At 50.7% G+C, this 19,184-nt stretch overlaps 1 protein-coding gene across 1 annotated transcript; it reads left to right on the plus strand.

Moving 5' to 3' along the window:
• Nucleotides 1-1,587: 1,587 nt before the first annotated feature.
• On the plus strand, nucleotides 1,588-18,872 carry rgl1 (ral guanine nucleotide dissociation stimulator-like 1). The gene is made up of 18 exons (XM_079739166.1): nucleotides 1,588-1,816; nucleotides 5,342-5,452; nucleotides 7,966-8,174; nucleotides 8,717-8,791; nucleotides 9,383-9,573; nucleotides 10,135-10,259; nucleotides 10,421-10,639; nucleotides 10,912-11,015; nucleotides 11,153-11,237; nucleotides 11,598-11,687; nucleotides 12,524-12,610; nucleotides 13,228-13,260; nucleotides 13,400-13,521; nucleotides 14,085-14,174; nucleotides 14,731-14,914; nucleotides 15,327-15,578; nucleotides 16,119-16,233; nucleotides 17,372-18,872. Exons 1-18 carry the CDS (start codon nucleotides 1,772-1,774, stop codon nucleotides 17,560-17,562), a joined length of 2,328 nt encoding a protein of 775 aa, XP_079595292.1. The 5' UTR covers nucleotides 1,588-1,771; the 3' UTR covers nucleotides 17,563-18,872.
• The last annotated feature ends 312 nt before the right edge of the window (nucleotides 18,873-19,184 follow it).

The following is a 19,184-nucleotide window of genomic DNA, read 5'->3' on the forward strand; positions in this document are numbered from 1 at the left end:
ACACACCACCGCTCCGGGGCCCGCCAGGGGTCACGACCTTCCCAGTGCCCCTCTGGAGCTTCCAGACCCCCAGGGACCCTACATGGTCGCCGGGGCAACCAGGCCTGGGAACTGGAAGAGGGCCAGATAGCAGATCCCCCACCGCTGTTACCAGACCCACTGATGGGCTTTTAAAAAGCACACACACACATGCACGCCAACCGCACACACACACACACACACACACACACAGGCACACACACACACACAAACAAACACACACACACACACATACACAAACAGACACACACACACACACACAAAACAAACATTCACACAAACACACACACTAAACATACATACATTCATTGCTTTTATTTCACTGATGCTTTCATCCAAAGTGACATTAAGTGCATTCGACAATGAAGTTACAACCCATAAAGTAAAATGAACATACCAGTACATACAATTCATTAAATAAGGAAACTACTTTAAATGCTACATTTCAGAAACAAAAGATAGAAATAGAGAAAGATAGAAGCTTTATGGTTGGTTTTTTTAAGCTTCATGACACATACACATACACACACGTACACACACACATACCTACACATACATACACACATACACACACATGCATATATGCCCAAATAAATGCAAACATACACAAATACACAAATACACACATACATAAACACACACACACACACACACACACACACACGTGGAGGACCTCCCTGACCCCCATGTCTGACCCCTGACCCCAGGACCCTTTAGCTTGTACACCACACTCTGGGCTGGGAACCTCTGCATGACGTGTGTGTGCGTGTTTGTGTGTGTGTGTGTGTTTGTGTGTGTGCGCGACAACGGCCTGCGTGACTCTGTGATGTGTGACCACTGACGCTCTGTGTGACGTCTCTGGGGTCGTAGGAGGGGTGCGCGTATGTGTCCCAGTACATTCACACGTTGTCGTCACAGTCACACACGTACACACACACACACACACACACACACGCACACACCTCCAGAGAGACACAAGGGGCTCATTTGAGGCTCTATGATATCGGTCCGTCATACAATAGGGTCGAGTCTGGAGGGAGAATCTCCATGATTCATTATGGAGTGGGGTGCAGAACTCACTATTTTTATACAAAGTGGTTCTGTGTTGAATATAAACCTACACACTTCGCCCTTTCTGTTATTCCCTGCCACGAACAATAGCGAGTTGTAATAACATCTGCACGGCCCCCCTCGTCATGTTCGTCACCGTGCGTGGATTATAGGACTGTCCCATGCAGCAGGCACGCGACCGTCCCACGAGCTGGACGCAGCAACACCCAAAAAAAAACAAAAAACGTACGTGATTTATATTTGTGATGTCTCTTGAAATGATCATGTCAACTTGTGACTTATCGTAAAACTGGAGAGTCGAGTCCGGAGAGAGAAAAAAAGAAAAAGAGGAGAGGGCGCGAGGGAGAGAGGAGGAGGAGTCGTGAGGGATCGTCGTGAGTGCAGGGGGAGGGGCTTAGCGCAGGGGGGGCGGAGTCTGGCCATGCAGCCACAGAGCGCGAGCGGGGAGAAAACGGGGTCCGGTGAAGAGAGAGGAGGAGGAGGTCTTGGAGTTTGAGAGGGGGGGAACATAGAACACAGACAAGAGAATTCTGAAGAATCGAAATCGTGTGTGTGGAGCGAGAGAAGAGAATCCAGGGGAGCGCCGTGTCGTGCGCCGCGGCACTAAAACGTTGATTTACCCGGAGCGGATTAAGTCGTGTTCCGATGCTGTCCCCGGATCATGAGAGAAACGCTGACCATGAAATTCGCCTGGAAATCTAAGATGGTAAAGAAAAAAAGTTCCGCCGTTTTCCGTCATGTGGACTGTTGTTGATTTTGAGGTCTGAAGTCAGAGAGAGGGGGGCTGGGACGGGAGGTTGGCGGGGGGGTATTTGGCTTGGGAAAGTAGCGGATAAAGGGGTAGAGGAAGGGGGGGGGGGGGGGGGTGGGGGATACATTTGGACGTTGTGAGTTCCAATTGTTTACCTCGCATTTCGTGTCGGACTTTTAAGCCTGTAACCGCTACTGCGAGCGTGCCAACTGCCTCTTTGGGGAGGAAAAGGCGACACTCGGCGAGAATATTATCCCTGGTCCGTTAGATTCCCCCCCCCCCACACACCCCCCTTTGAATATGAAACTGAACTTAGTCGGGGAGCTCTGAGTCAGGGAACAATTGGTTAGACCCTCAGGGCGATTTGTTTTCTACGGGTCCCAGCTGCGGTTAGGAGAGGATAGCACAAAGCCCCCCAACACATAAAGACCCACCGACACCACAGTAGTTATCTCCAGCGCATTGTTTCACACTCCGCCGATAAACACCAGAGCCCCTTAGATGTGTTCCACTGGGGGTATTGTTGGACGACATGGATGAATAGTCTGCTATTTACTTTAGACCCAGTCCACCTCCCCCCCTCTCGATCCTTCACGTTGTCCTCTCACTTTCTGGAGCATCTCTAGACTGTGGGATCGGACGGAGCTCTCCGTTCTGCAAAGTAAACATCTCGTCTTGTGTTTACACCCAGTTGCTTGTCTCATTCATGCGCATATCCTTTACCGAGAAGTCTATTTTGTTTTTTATCAAGTCTCAGATCGCTCTATTGTGTACGCTGTTTTAATTAAGTGTGTGTGTGTCTGTGTCTGTGTGTGTGTGTGTCTTTGTGTCTGTGACTGTGTGTCTGTGTGTGTGTCTATGAGATTGTAGACCCTCCAACTTGGCAGTTTTTCTGTTTACTAAACCCAAATAACTGCATGTCAAAGTAGTGTTTTGGATTCCCCCCTGATAGCTTAAAGACTGGGATTGGAGGCTTTAGTTCTGCAAAAGCCACAAGTGATTCACAAAACATCCTGAGCTTTTAAAACCCTTTACAGGAAAACATCAGTCTTTTTATTCGCTTTTATTTTGTCTTTCTCCCTCTCATTCTCCCTCTCAGCCTCTCTCTTTCTCTTGCATTTCATTTAGTCTCTCTTCCTCTCTTTCTCCCTGTCTTTCTCCCTCACTCTCTCTCTCTCCCTCTCTCTCTTGGCTTTCATTTTCTCTCTCCCTCTCTTTCTCCCCCCCCCCCTCTCTCTCTCCCTCTCTCTCCCTGACAAAGCGCTGCCTGCTCTTTAGACTGTGAACTCAGCAGCCCGGCTGGGACAGCAGCTAGGAGCTGTATGCTATTGTGTTGGGAGTGTGTGTGTGGACTCCATGACTCACGGACTGATGTGTTTATCGGTTACTGGGCCTGACAAATGGACATGCACACACACACACACGCACACACACACACACACACACACACACACACACACACACACACACACACACACACACACACAGGGGCAGCCCTGCCAGTAGGTCTGGTTTATTTGCTGACTAAAGGGTTGGTTGGCACAGTGGGACAGTGAGTGGATGACCAGTCAGTAAGAAAGTCAGTCAGAAAGAGATTCAAACAGGAACAGAGAGAGAAAGAGAGAGACACACACAGACATGCATGCGGAGGAGAGAGCCGGTTAGACAGAAGAGGAGAGAAGGACAGACATGTAGTGACAAGTATAGCGATGGGCGACACATTGACGGCAAGAAAAACAGCACTGTACAGGAAATGGACCGGAAGTACAGTCAGGCAGGCTCTGCCGATCTTTTAGAATACGTTCATGCTGGCCCACTTCCTTCAGCGATAAAAAGGGCTCTAACTCTCTCTCTCTCTCTATCTCTCTTTATCTCTTTTACTGTACTACCTCGTCTCGTTTCGAAACCCTGTGGGGGCGGTGGCATTAGGTCATCGAGGAGTAGGATGATGATGATGAAGAGCATCACTTTCTCCTCCATGCCATTGAGTCGTTGGTGACAGACTGCGACCTTTGACAGCTGGGGGGCCCCTCTGCCCCCCTTCATTGGACGGTTTAAACGGGAGGGGAGAGCGATTAATGCAGCCGGTTGCAGACCTGGCAGCGACTTCTGTTGTGATTCAACTGGATGGGTGTGTGTGTGTGTGTGACTGTGCGTGTCTGTGCCTGTGTGTATGTGTGCATCCGCCCGTGTTTCTTTGAGTGAGTTCATGTTGTTGTTGTGATCTGTGTCTGTGTGTGTGTGTGTGTGCTCGTGAGCTTCTTGTTCTGGCGTGCAAAAAACGTGGACTTGGCTGCTGTCTCTCTGAGCTGTACGGTCCCTTTAACAGGATTCAGATCATCCCCTCGCTCGCCTTTTGTTGCTCCTCTCTGCGGGCCTGTTCAGCTCCACCACTCCCTGACTGGGCACATTTTTTATATTTTTATTGAACTGCACTCCTGCCTATTTTCTCTCTTTATGCGCTCTCCCCCCGAGCCTGAATGAGGGCTGCTGTTGCCGTGACATCCCCTCATACACGCCTGTATTACGTACCCTGTGTATTATACCGTACTCCTTTAAGAGCCAGACTGTCGGACGTCAGGCTGGGATTTAGTTGTTTGCTCCCTGCCTCAGCCTCCCTTCCAAAGGGGCGTTCTGTCTGTCTGTCTCTGTCTCTGTCTCTGTCTCTGTCTCTCTCTCTCTCTCTCTCTCTCTCTCAGTCTGTCCGTCTATCGGGGGACGTGGCTCTGGAAAAGGCCTCAGACATATCTCAGTTGTCTCGTTCTGTTTATCTTAGAAGCCTCTGCTTCAAAGCCCAAACTGGAGCTCAGTTAGCCTCTGAGAGGGAGAGAGAGAGCGGGGGGGGGGGGGGGGGGGGGGGGTAGCGAGAAGAGATATATGTAGAGGCTGGGGAAGAGGGGGAAACTCTGCCTGTTGTTGAGGGGAAGGGAAGGAAGGTGGCCATCTTTCCTCCCTGCCCTGTGTCTCCTCACTGTAATCTCGTCTTAGTTTATATTTATGTTTATGTCTTCTCGTGGCTTTTCTTTTCTGTGAGGGCTGTTATGGATAATTATTTTCCTTTCACTTAATCTGTCAAACTCACTCGACCCCAGGTTCCCGTGCCGAGCTCAGAGCCATGTTTTCTTTCTGTTTCCATGAACACCGCTCTTCCCTCCTGTGTGTTTTCGACGGAGTCCTTGTTTTTAGTATTTAGTTGCACAGCCTTCGCTAAGTCCTTAATAATGGCATCTCTCCTCTCCACTCCTCTCCTCTATTCTCCTTTCCCCTCTCTGCTCCTCGCTCCTCACTCCTCTCCTCTCCTCTCTCCTCTCTCCTCTCCTCTCTCCTCTCCTCTCTCCTCACTCCTCTCCTCTCCTCTCCTTATCCCTCTCCAGCTCCTCCTCCTCTCCTCTCCTATCGGTGTGTTTGTCTCCTCTCCTCTCCTATCGTTGTGTGTCTCCTCTCCTAACGCTGTGTGTGTGTGTGTGTGTGTGTTCCCAGAGCTCGGTGCAGGACTGGGGGGAAGAGGTGGAGGAAGGGGCGGTCTACAACGTGACGCTGAAGAGGGTCCACATCCAGCAGGCCGCCAACAAGGGAGCGAGATGGCTGGGGGTGAGTAGCAGAGCCAGGAGGAGGGCTGGGAGTGTGTCTGGGAACATCACGGAGCAGACTGGTGTCTGTACGCGGTGGCTACGGTGAATCAGAACACCGATAACATCACAGAGCAGACTGGTGTCTGTACCCGGTGGCTACGGTGAATCAGAACACCGGGAACATCACAGAGCATGCTGATGTCCGTACCCGGTATGGGGGATAGGAACAGCATGAGGCCGGGCGTCGGTCAGCCATAATAACCGTGTTGAGTGGGGCTCTCTGATTCTTTGAAATAATTCTTATTAGACATCAAGCTTAAATGAAGTCCTTTGTTCATTTGAATTCACATGTTGTGAATGTGAATAACTTATTCGTTGGCAAGGTTCACGAGAGAGAACGTTATCCACCTTACTAGATCGGGTGAAATAGTTATGGATGTTGTTATGATGGGATAAAGGCCTTTCTAATCACATCTGGTCCGTTATATGACCTGATCTGATGTTATATAGCCGTGTATAGCTCTCAGACTATCTGGCTACATGGCTTCATGGCGCCTAGGGTTAGGGTAATAGAGGGCGAGAGCCTACTGTATGCGCTGTATGGCCGGGCGGGGCTTATCGCTGGCATCGCCATCGCTGTTGTGTTAACATTCTGGTTTTTATTCTCCGAGCGCCGACGACACCCACAGCTGCGTGTTGAAAACGGTTTCACCAGAGCTTGGCTTTGCAACCAAAACATGTGATTTCCTGACTGCTCTGTCGGCCCGCCAAACTGCTCGTGGGCCAGTTCTGACGGTGTTTTATGATTGGCTCGCAGAGTAACAAGGCAGATTTTCCCGAGTTATTTTTTGGTGCTTTTAAGAGCGTCTTGCACAACTCCACCAATGTTTGGATGAAACTAAAAAAGATATTTTGCTGCAGTGCTCTGCTATGAACTAAGTAGTTATGGACAGAGCAAAGTAGCACTACTGCATTCTGGGGTTTTCACTGGAGATTCTGAATTTTCTATTTTAATATCTCTCTATATTCATTCCCGTTTCCTTACAATGCTCATTTAGATGATGCATTTGAAGAAAAAGTTGTTTTTTGTTTACAGGGAAGTGGTAAACCACAGGCCTTGTCTTGTTGCACAAGAAAAAAAAAACAGGATGTTGGTGTTTCTTGTTGTTATGTTTATCTGGATACTGATTGTAATAATACCCACTTATTATACCCACGCATAAAATACTAGAGAGTTATCTGCCACAGAACTGCATTCATCAGGCCACCATTTATATTGTGTCGGTGGCTATTTCAACAATCTTGGTATTGTGTCCCAGAACTCATTTCTTTGAATAACCAGCACATTTACAACCAAAGTTCTGCACAGCGAGCAGACAGGAAACATTAGGAAGAAGCAGTAGGAATGAGATGGTAACACTGGTATATTGTACTGCTGCAGAACGCTGAGATCTACTGTAGAACTGCGTTGTGTGGGGTAGGCCTGTCCGTGTGTAATGTGTTGTGAGGCACCAGGGACGGCACAAGAACAAGTCTGGGATGCGTCTTTATGCATTGCACAGTACTGAAGGTAATCTCCTGGTGATTAGATTTAGTGCAGGGTGTTTCAACTTTAGAGCGTATATTGAGTGGGTATCTTGGGAGGAGTGGTGGGAGAACTCCTCTTTTCTCCTTCTCCTCCTCTCTGAGCGGGAGGAGGAGGAGGAGGAGGAGGGAGGGGCACTCTGTGATTAAAAGCAGATTGGAGTGTTTCCTGTCGTAGCAAGCTAGCTGCACCAAGGTCTGTCCCTCTCTCTCCCGCTCTCTCTCTCTCTCTCTCTCTCCCTCGCTCTCTCTCTCTCTCTCTCTCTCTCTCTCTCTCTCTCTCTCTCTCTCTCTAAACTTTGCCTCTGTTTCTCTTCCTTTTCTACTTTGAGAGCACAATGGTCGGACACATCTGCTGAAGAGGGAGGATTATATATAGGTCACCATTGACTGAGTGGTCACAGTTTTCCCATCCCGCCTGTAGGCCCATGTTCTCCATATTTATGAAGTTATACTGTTTAGGATTATATTGGATTATTAATGTAGCATATCAATCCCAGTATTATGTTGGGACTTGATATAAATACATGTCTCTATTAAGCACCTTTATAACTATTCGCCAAAAGGTATTCCCAAAAGTATTAAATAGCCAGAGCATCAATACATATAATTGTAAAGATAACAAACTTGTTGACGGTTAACCGGAAGGTTGCTAGTTTGGTCCCCGGCTCCTCCTAGCCGAGTGTCGAGGTGACCCCGAGCGAGACGCCCTCGCCCTGACTGCTCCCGACGAGCCGGCTGTCACCCTGCGGGGTCGACTCCGCCGTTGGTGGGTGAATATGTGGACGAATGGTTTTAAGTCGCTTTGGATAAAAGCGTCAAATCCCCTAAAATGTAAACGTAAAATCTCCTAAACAAAGAAAAGCCCACCTCACTGAAACGTGCCTCTCCCCCACTGAGTCCTTCCCCTCGGCGGTCCTCCTGTAACGCCTCCCGTCCTGTCTCCAGGTGGAAGGCGACCGCCTGCCCCCCGGCCACACCGTCAGCCAGCTGGAGACCTGCAAGATCCGGAGCATCCGGGCGGGAACGCTGGAGCGCCTGGTGGAGACCCTGCTGACGGCGTTCGGGGACAACGACCTCACCTACACCTCCATCTTCCTGTCCACGTACCGCGCCTTCGCCAGCACGCAGACCGTCTTCCAGCTGCTCCTGGACAGGTATGGGGGTCCGCTCCACGTCAGCGGGGGGGGGAGGGTCTCTAGAAACACATCAAACACACTCCCCCCTCCTGGGTAAAAGTAGAGCCGCTCGATGATGGGGAAAGTCGTAATCACGGTTATTTCGGTCAATGTCGAAATCACGATTAATCAAACGATTATTTTTGAGTTTGAAAACATGTTGTGTTTATTCGGCGTGTCTCTTCAAAAAGAACGTTGTAACTGAGAACTTGGAAATTTCGCCTTAAAAAAATACACAAAATAGTCAAAAAGAAAATGTTCCAATCTTAAATAATATACAGATATGTATCAGCTGTTCTGCCCTTTCTATAAAACATACAATTTAAAAAATAAAAAAAAGAATCGAAAACCTCGATTATGTTAATTTTGTGATAGTTTGATGTTAAAATCGAAATTGCGACTCCCCCCCCCTTTTTAAAAGTTCAAACCCAATCCTATTCCTCTTGAGAGTAAAACGTTTCCCAAGCAAAAGGCAGAAAATAACCCCTTTGCTGTGCTCTTTGGTTCATCCTTTGTCTCAGATATGGAAGTGTGGAAGAAGATGGAGGAGAGACCAACAAAGGCCATGGCTCTGAAACCAAAGGTGCTATCAGGAAGTAAGGACTCTCTATTTGGCTCTTTCTCCTCTCCTGCCTGTCTTATCATCACTGTTTACTCTCTTGATACTGTTCCTTCCTTTCCCCTAACATCCCCCCCGCCCGTCTCTCTTCCCTGGGATTCGTCAGTGTTTCTCTCTGTTTCTGTCTCTGTCTCTCTCTCTCTCTCTCTCTCTCTCTCTCTCTCTCTCCCGCCCTCTCTCGCCCTCTCTCGCCTCTCTCTCTCAGTAACCTTCCCTGTGTTATCCCAGTGCCTTGGCGGTAACCTTCCCTGTGTTATCCCAGTGCCTTGGCGGTAACCTTCCCTGTGTTATCCCAGTGCCTTGGCGGTAACCTTCCCTGTGTTATCCCAGTGCCTTGGCGGTAACCTTCCCTGTGTTATCCCAGTGCCTTGGCGGTAACCTTCCCTGTGTTATCCCAGTGCCTTGGCGGTAACCTTCCCTGTGTTATCCCAGTGCCTTGGCGGTAACCTTCCCTGTGTTATCCCAGTGCCTTGGCGGTAACCTTCCCTGTGTTATCCCAGTGCCTTGGCGGTAACCTTCCCTGTGTTATCCCAGTGCCTTGGCGGTAACCTTCCCTGTGTTATCCCAGTGCCTTGGCGTCGATCCTGCGTGCCTGGCTGGACCAGTGTCCCGAGGACTTCCAGGAGCCCCCGGACTACCCGTGCCTCCAGCGGATGATCGCCTACCTGCGGAGGACGCTGCCCGGCTCGGAGCCTCTCCGACGGGCCCAGGGGCTGCTGGAGCAGCTGCAGAGCCAGGCCGGGGCGAACGAGGCGGACGGTGAGGGCTCCCACCACCTCCACTCACACAGGGTGGAGCTCCTCCAAATCCTAGATCTGTTAGACCAACTCTAGCGGCCGTTGAAGTCGGTGTTCTGGTGGAGATGCTTAACTTTTTAAATAGAGTGGTGTTCCAGTTTCACAGATTTGAAAGATATGTCGTGCATCATTAATCCCAGAATAGGAATGAGTGTCTTCAATTCTCCATCGCCATCGACCGACTCATCCGTCTTTCCATTTGATCAAATTCTAGATCTTTTTGACCAACTTTTATTGTTGGTGTTCTGGTGAAGATGCTCAACGTTTTGAACACAGTGATATTTGAGTACCGAGGTTCACAGATTTGAAAGATGGGATGTTCACCATCATTAATCTGCTTCTCTCATGTACCGGGGCCAGAGTAGTGGACTGAGCTAGTGATGGACAGAGAGAGCTCTCCTCAGAAGCCATGATGAGGGCTGTGAGGAACACCTGCCTCCGTCCTACAAGGAAACCTTCTGAAGAGGCTTCTTCATGGCCAATGTCACCGCAACTCTTGTCTGGGTGTGTCGTTTTATTTTAGGCGGCTTCCATAGCAGCAGCCCTTTCTGCCTGGGCGAGGAAGAGGAAGTGGAGGTCGACGTCCAAGAGGACTTCCTGTCCTTCGACGCCAACCTTGTGGCGGAGCAGTTGACCTTCATGGACGCGGTGAGACCTACACGCCAGCGATAAGACCTGCTCAGTGACACCTAGGAGGAGCCGGGAATCGAACTAGCAACCTTCGGGTTACCACTCAAAGTCTAGCTGCTGTTCCAGAAGGCGGTGGCGAGCAGAGCTTTAATACCCCCCCCTCTCTGCGCCCCGTCCAGCTGCTGTTCCAGAAGGTGGTGGCCCACCAGTGCCTGGGATCCACCTGGTCCCAGCGGGACAAGAAGCAGAAGAAGCACGGGGGCGCGCCCACCATCCGTGCCACCATCACCCAGTTCAACGCCGTGGCGGCCTGCGTACTCAGCACGGTGCTGCGGCATCGCCACATCAGGCCACACCTCCGCGCCCGCGTCATCCAGCGCTGGATCGACATCGCCCAGGTAACACACGCTCACACGCACACATACCTACACACACGCGCGCACACACACACACACGCACACACCCTCTCACAACTACACACACACACACATGCATAGATACATACCTTCATACATATACACACACAGACACAGACACACACTTACACACGCACGCACGCACGCACGCACGCACGCACACACACACACACACACCGACTCATAGTCTATACAGTCGGAGCCGGGCTGGACAGGGGGACGAGGACTGAAGGCCGTTCTGTTCTCTCCTCCAGGAGTGCCGCATTCGTAAGAACTTCTCGTCGCTGCGTGCCATCGTGTCGGCCCTGCAGTCCAACCCGCTGTACCGGCTGAAGAGGGCCTGGGCCTGCGTGCACAAGTAAGAACCTGCCCCAGAACCTTTGAACAGGAGCGGCTTTCCCCCGCTCAACGCACCCGGCGACACTCACACTCAGTGAGGTGGAGGTAAAGGCTTCCTTCCCTCTGTAACCGTCCCCGTGCGTTTGGTCGTCACAGAGACAGCATGCAGACCTTTGAGGAGCTGTCGGACATCTTTTCGGAGCACAACAACTACCTGACCAGCCGAGAGTTGCTCATGAGGGTGAGTTCACCCGGTTCACCAGTCCCTACTGGTCACAGTGGGATCCAACAAGAACAGAATGGTTTAGGTAGAGCGTCCGAACTTTCAGAAAGGGGGACTTAATGCAAGAAGATTGTTTGAAATGGTGTTTTTATTTGCCTGGAAAAAAAAATAATAATCAACTGACAATTTCTACCTACTGTACTTCATGACAACAGCTTTATTAACAATGAGTGAATAAAAATAAGGTTAATTAAAAATATTGTTGACCTGGGGTCAGTACGCTGTGTTGGGGTCTGAGCGCTGTCTGTGTGCTGATCTGGGGTCTCTGTTGGGGTCTGAGTGCTCTGCTGATCCGGGGGTCTGTGTTGGGGTCTGCAGGAGGGCACCTCCAAGTTCGCCAGCCTTGACAGCCGAGCCAAGGAGCACCACAAGCGGTCCCAGAAGAGGCTGCAGCTGCAGAGAGACACGGTGAGGCACTGGAGGGGAACAGGAGCCAGCAGCTCTATGGTTTGATACAAAAACATGTGTTTATTAACGGCATATGCCCTCCTATTACATTGTATGGAAATGGTTGTGCTGTGCCAGGTGTATCTGAGTAATGTAAATCATTTATGAGCCAATGTGTGTCTGTGTGCACAGTACAGTTCAATTGATCAGGGTCATGTTGAGTTTATGTTTGAACATCGCCTGTTATCTGTAAAACACACACAGGCCTGTTGGATACAGGACTGTTTGTTGAGATTGTGCTTGATTGTGTGCGTGTGTAACGATATGGATCTAATGTGTGTGTGTATGTGTGTGTGTGTGTTTGTCTAACGTTATGGATCTAATGTGTGTGTGTTTGTGTGAGTGTGAGTGTGTTTGTGTAATGGTGTGGATCTGATCTGTGTGTATGTGCATGTGTGTAACAGCATGGATCTAATGTGTGTGTGTGTTTGTGTTTGTGTGTGTGTGTGAGTAACGTTATGGATCTAATGTGTGTGTGTTTGTGTGTGTGTGTTTGTGTAACAGTATGGATCTAAAGTGTGTGTGTTTGTGTGTATGTGCATGTGTGTAACAGCATGGATCTAATGTGTTTGTGTTTGTGTGTGTGTGTGTGTGTAACGTTATGGATCTAATGTGTGTGTGTTTGTGTGTGTGTGTTTGTGTAACAGTATGGATCTAAAGTGTGTGTGTTTGTGTTTGTGTGTATGTGCATGTGTGTTACAGCATGGATCTAATGTGTGTGTGTATGTGTGTGTGTGTGTGTGTGTGTGTGTGTTTGTCTAACGTTATGGATCTAATGTGTGTGTGTTTCTCTGCAGGGTGCGATGCAGGGTACCATCCCGTACCTGGGAACCTTCCTCACAGACCTGACCATGCTGGACACCGCCCTGCCCGACTTCGTGGAGGTCAGCGAGTGCATCTCTCACACCTGACTCCTCTCACTCCTCTCTCACTCATCTCTCACTCCTCCCCCCTTCCACCTCACTCCTCTCTCACTCCCCTCTCACTCCTCTCTCACTCATCTCTCACTCCTCTCCCCCTTCTATCTCACTCCTCTCTCACTCCTCTCTAACTCATCTCCCCATTCCATCTCACTCCTCTCTCACTTCTCTCACTCCTCTCTCACTCATCTCCCCATTCCATCTCACTCCTCTCTCACTCCTCTATCACTCCTCTCACTACTCTCTCGCTCATCTCTCACTCCTCTCCCCCTCCCATCTCACTCCTCTCTCACTCCTCTCTCACTCCTCTATCACTCCTCTCACTCCTCTCTCACTCATCTCTCACTCCTCTCCCCCTCCCATCGCACTCCTCTCTCACTCCTCTGTCACTCCTCTCACTGTGTGAGACCCTCTGAGTCAACACTGGGTCTGTAAGTTACCGTGTGTGTGAGGAATTCGGCGTGTCCCGTTCCAGGGGCGGTCAACCTAATGCCGTTTATCTACGCTTTATGCAGTCATGTGGGTGTGGGGTCTGCTCTCAGCGGGGGGGGCTGACATAACTGTCTTTGTGTCGTCCGCAGGGGGGGCTGATCAACTTTGAGAAGAGACGCCGGGTAAGTTGTGCTCTCCTGTGATACTTTGAGAGTGGACATGTGACCCGTCGGAGATTGTGTCTTACTTTTCTCTCTCACTCTCTCTCTCTCTCTCTCTCTCTCCCCCTCTCCCTCTCTGTCTCTGTGTCTCTCTCTCCAGGAGTTTGAGGTGATAGCTCAGATCAAGCTGCTCCAGTCTGCCTGTAACAGCTACTGCCTGACCCCCGAGCCCGCCTTCCTGAAGTGGTTCAGGATTCAGCCGCAGCACAGCGAGGAGGACAGGTGTGTGCGTGTGTGCATGCGTGTGTGTGTGTGTGTGTGTGTCTGTGTGTGTTAGATTAGTGTTAGGACATTCACGTCTTCCACATCACTTCCGCGCCTCTTCATTGCTCTGTTATCAGATTAGGTGTTGCATAAAAGGTAATTAGCTTGTTGAGGACACAGCCTGATGGGCTCAATGTTCACGGACACAATAAAACCTCTCTCTCTCCTCTCCTCTCTCCCTTTCTCTTCCTCTGCTCTCTCTCTCTCCTTTGCTCCCTCTCTTTCTGTCTCTCTCTCCTCTCCTCTCTCCCTTTCTCTTCCTCTGCTCTCTCTCTCTCTCCTTTGCTCCCTCTCTTTCTGTCTCTCTCTCCTCTCCTCTCCTTTTCTCTTCCTCTGCCCCATCACTCAACCTTTCATGCTCCCAATCGATCTATTGTCCATCGTCTGCTAGTGGAGCTCCTCGACTAGTCCACTCTCGCTTAACCCCACTCTGTCTGTCTGCCTGCCTTATATATATATATAGACACAGATACATATATCTTCATCCAGTTGTTGTTAGTGATACCCGATGTGTTCCTCAGCTATGCGCTGTCCTGTGAGATCGAGGGTCTTGGCGACAGCAGTCCCACGTCCCCCAAACCCCGCAAGAGCATGGTGAAGAGACTGAGCCTGTGAGTAACGTGGAGAACACCCAGCAAACAGCACCACAGAACCACAACATGGAGAACACACCGCCCAGCAAACAGCACCGTAGAACCACAACATGGAGAACACACCGCCCAGCACACAGCACCATAGAACCACAACATGTAGAACACACCGCCCAGCAAACAGCACCGTAGAACCACAAAATGGAGAACACACCGCCCAGCAAACAGCACCACAGAACCACAACATGGAGAACACACCGCCCAGCAAACAGCTGGATAGAACAACAAAAAAGCGTGGTTTCTGTCTCTCAGACTACCATGACGTGGTCCTCCGACCTCTCTGAGGAGGGGGAGGGGGGGGGGGATGATGTATTTCGTCAGCCAGGGGAGGTTTGGGGATTTCATGATAAGATACTGCGATGACCTACTCGCTTGATTCTCAAGTAACAAACCCCCTCCTTCTCCCTCTCCCTCCAACCCCCTCCTCCCTCTCTGTCTTCTCCCTCCCTCCCCCTCCCCCTCCCTCCCTCCCCCTCTCCCTCTCCCCCCCTCCCTCCCTCCCTCTCTCCGTCTTCAGGATGTTTCTGGGCGGAGATGTGGCAGCAGCCAGCTCTCCGGTCAGAGAGATGCCCCGGTCGCCCCCTACTGGCAGCTCCGGGGAGAGCATGGACTCCGTGAGCGTCTCGTCCAGCGACTCGGGCAGCCCGTCGGACAGCGACGGCCCGGCCCCCGTCCACTCCTCGGACGGCCAGCAGAACAAGGTGGGCTCAGAGGCGCCCGGTGGTCTCACAGAGCTTGGATCCGTGCGGTCGGTGTCATTCAAGCCCGTTTTGTAAATGTCTCTCAGTCAGCGCCGATCCTTAACCCTTTACGGCCGTCACCCAAGGCCCCTCGGCCTTTATTGTCGTAGTTTCTTCTTCGATAATTGTTCCTAAATACTCAAGTGTCAAGGGTTTTCCTCAAATCAATACTTAATACAATGCCCACCATGGTGGTCATAGTTTGGCTTCAGGCGCTGACCCTGAAGTGATACAGGGTGTCGATGACGGGTTAGGTTATCTCACTAGCGATAAACCGATGGATCCGTTCCCCTGGGGCCCACTGGGGGGTCCCAGCGCTCTCATCAGGACCAGTGGGGGGGGGTCTGACGCCGGTCTCCGTCTCTCCCCACAGCTCTCCTCCTCCTCCTCCTGCACCTCCCTCCACTCCATGGACACCAGCTCCTCCTCCGCCAGCGTTCCCATGACGCCCGCCTCCCCCTCGCTCCCCGGCGCCCCCTGCACCCACCGCCGCTCCCTCTCCCTCACCCCCATGACCCCCACCTCCCCGTCCCAGCCCCCGGCGTACAACCACCAGGCCCAGGACGCCTGCATCATCAGGGTCAGCCTGGAGCAGGGCAACGGCAACCTCTACAAGAGCATCCTGGTGAGGGGGGGGGGGGTGTGTGTGTGTGTGTGTGTGTGTGTGTGTGTGTGTGTGTGTGTGTGTGTGGGTAAAAGTGTGTGTGTGTGTGTGATGGTGTAGGGGTCGGTGAAGGTGTGTGTGTGTGTGTGTGTGTGTGTGTGTGTGTGTGTGTGTGTGTGTGTGTGTGTGTGTGTGTGTGTGTGTGTGTGTGTGCCTGTGTGTGTGTGCACCTGGGAACTATCAAGTATGCAACAAAAATAGTTTCCCGAAAAAGTCCCAAGAGTGACACAACCTAGTTCCTAAATTAAGATCACCGGACACTATAGCAGTCAGAACGCAAGGTTATTATAGTTCTTTATTTTTGTATCAGTGGTTCTGCTGAAGTTTTTACAGGAGATGTATAACCTTTTTACGAAGTGAATTCTAAGTTAGTTATTTTATAGCTCTTCAATGACTTTACAAGCGCACGACCCATTGAAATGACCCCGCCCTCAACCCCTAAAGACACACAAGCCCCACGCGACGTAGGGACTGACCTGGTGTGTCCTCTCCCTTCCACAGCTGACCAGCCAAGACAAGACCCCCGCGGTCATCTCCAGGGCCATGGCCAAACACAACCTGGAGACAGAGCCCGACGACGGCTACGAGCTGGTGCAGGTCATCTCCGAGGAGAGGGGTAAGGCTATGAGCTGGTCTCTGAGGAGAGGGATAAGGCTATGAGCTGGTCTCTGAGGAGAGGGCTAAGGCTATGAGCTGGTCTCTGAGGAGAGGAGTAAGGCTATGAGCTGGTCTCTGAGGAGAGGGATAAGGCTATGAGCTGGTCTCTGAGGAGAGGGATAAGGCTATGAGCTGGTCTCTGAGGACAGGGGTAAGGCTATGAGCTGGTCTCTGAGGACAGGGGTAAGGCTATGAGTTGGAACTCATTCTAAATAACTTATAACTCTCCTCATCGGAGAGAACGGTTAGAAGTTATTATTTATATGAATAACTTTCCTTCAAGAATAACTTATTCATATACTATTGGTACTATTAGTCATTATTACGTTATTTAAACTGCTTAACCTTTCATTCATAAATAAGATATGGGACAATCTATTTGTTAATAAAAAAAAAGCCCAGTGTTACTTAAATCCAACTCCGTCCTTTGTCAATAAAGACTATTTAAAACTCCTGAGACAGCATTTTGGTCATATGGTTAAAGGATAGTTTCTCTTGACGAAATACACGCATACTCTTCACTTGTTCTCCAATTACAGGCAACGGTTTGTCTATTAAAAGACTTGCCGCACATATCACACTAACTCACGTCCTCAAAAGAAACATACTCACCCGTCTCTCTCTCTTTCTCTCCCTCCCTCTCCTCTCTCTCCCTCTCGCTATCTCCCTCCCTCCCTCTCTCTCTGTCTCGCGCTCTCTCTCTCTCTCTCTCTGTCCTCTCTCCCTCCCTCTCGCTATCTCCCTCCCCCTCTCTCTCTCTCTTTCTCTCTCTCTCGCTCCCCCCCCTCTCCCTCCCTCCCTCTCTCTCCCCCTCCCTCCCCCCCCCCTCTCCCTCGCTCTTGCTATCCCTCTCTCTTTCTCTCTTTGTCTCGCTCTCTCTCTCTCTCTGTCCTCTCTCCCTCCCTCTCCTCTCTCTCCCTCTCGCTATCTCCCTCCCCCTCTCTCTCTCTCTCTCTCTCTCTCTTTCTCTCTCCCCCCTCCCTCTCTCTCCCCCCCCTCTCCCTCCCTCCCTCTCTCTCCCCCTCCCTCCCTCCCCCCCCTCTCTCTCCCTCCCTCTTTCTCTCCTCTCTCCCCCCCCCCTCTCTCTCTCCCATCAGAGCTGTTGATCCCGGACAACGCCAACGTCTTCTACGCCATGAACACCTCGGCCAACTTCGACTTCCTGCTGCGTGTGCGGGGCTCGGTGGGCCGTCCCGTCCAACTGCGGAGCCGCTGCAGCGCCTCTCTGCCCAGGGGGGCGGGGCATCGCTCCAGCCTCTCCCTCCGCCTCAGCAAGGTGCCCTTGTGAGGGGGGGGGGAGGGGGGGAGGGGGGGACGACGACAACCCCGGCACCCCACCCTCACCCCCCCCAACCACAGGACCGCCGACGGACGGTTTGACGAGCGACGGATTGATGGGTGGATTGATTGATTGATTGATTGATTGATTATTGAACTCTTCAGCTCAAAGGAGCTCTAACGGATTGTCTTCGGAGGGACGGACGGACGTTTTAAGAGAGACGCCGTTGGACCGGCGTGACCTTTGGTTTAACCTCAACCGTAACCTGGTTTGACCTCTCCAAGCCCTTCTCAGGGACTAACGGGGTCTCAGCGCTCCTCTGACGCTGTGACTGGAGAGTGAGACAGTGCCCTCTAGTGCTCATTTTGCACACTGCAGGAGCGCCCTGACTCCTAAGACCGCCAACAGTATTCTTTTTTGAAGTATCTCCTATAATGGTTTTCTATGATGGCCGCGTTTCAGCGAATTGGCTTGATAATGTGAGGGGAGCGCGGGGATGTCTCCCGTCACTTGTTGATGAATGAATGGACTCCTGTATTCGTCGGTGTGCTGATGAATTGATTAATGAATTGATTGATCTATGTTTGGCAGGAGCTGTGACATCATGTTATAAACGCTTTCCTACTGTCTTTAACCCTTGTGTGCACAGTGTGCACTAAAGCGCTATCCCTCTCATATTGTGAGCTGTGTGACGAATGCAGTGTGCTTGCATTCTGATTGGTTCCCTTACTTGGTTTTAACAAGTCCCTAACAAGTACTGAGATTCCCTTAACGGCCCTATATTCAGGGCATGGAGAACGGATTTCAGCTGCGTTCCTTCCAACCAAGTGGTATTTTCCACGACCCTACTCCTCGGCTCTTGAACCAAAATAAAAAATAAAGAGACGGGGCCTAGTGGTACAGCTTACTTGATTGGATGACAGAGTCTGGGAACGGATGCCTGCGTGCCCCTGATTGGCCTTTATGGTTTGACTCTCTAGAGCTGCACTTGCCAGGGGGCGGGGCCTCGTACAGGATGTAAATAGATCGGAGGACGAATCGATCGCTTTGAGGTTGACTCACTTCTCACTGAATGAATTGGCTTTGTATTTTGTATGAGTTTTCTTTCTTTATGTCTTTGTACCTTAAAGGCCAGAAAATGAAAAATAACAATTGTTATATTGTCAGATAAATGCTAGAGCCAGATCTTTTTTTTTTTTTAAACTATTATTTCATTAGAATATCTCAGAGGGACACACACACACACACACACACACACACACACACACACACACACACACACACACACACACACACACACACACACACACACACACACACACTCTAATCTAAACTGCTGGCTCGTGTTGTACCTGTTTACGGCCTTAATGTCATCCGGCAGCACTTACCAGACCGTCATGGAACAGCCCTCGGTTCCTTTTTTCTTCACTGCCAAAGACTCCTCTTCCTCATCCTCCACCTAAATAAATTATTATCATTAACTGCCACTGTTGTCTTTTGTCCGTGTCACCCCAACCCCGCTAAGAATACAACGATGTCCGGTGTTGTGTCCGTGTACAGGTCGCGGCTTCGCCCGGACAGAGCTCCGGTCGTTTCGCTGAGTGGAAGGAAGGTTCTCCTGACTTAATGCA

The sequence above is a fragment of the Pollachius pollachius genome, assembly GCF_949987615.1.
Source record: "Pollachius pollachius genome assembly, chromosome: 7".
Taxonomy (NCBI): Eukaryota; Metazoa; Chordata; class Actinopteri; order Gadiformes; family Gadidae; genus Pollachius; species Pollachius pollachius.

Coding starts and splice junctions, on each gene's coding strand:
- rgl1 (XM_079739166.1), top strand. CDS start 1,772: ATGAGAGAAACGCTGACCATGAAATTCGCCTGGAAATCTAAGATG. Junction 12,611..13,227: donor CCCTGCCCGACTTCGTGGAG/GTCAGCGAGTGC, acceptor TGTCGTCCGCAG/GGGGGGCTGATCAACTTTGA. Junction 14,175..14,730: donor ATGGTGAAGAGACTGAGCCT/GTGAGTAACGTG, acceptor CTCCGTCTTCAG/GATGTTTCTGGGCGGAGATG.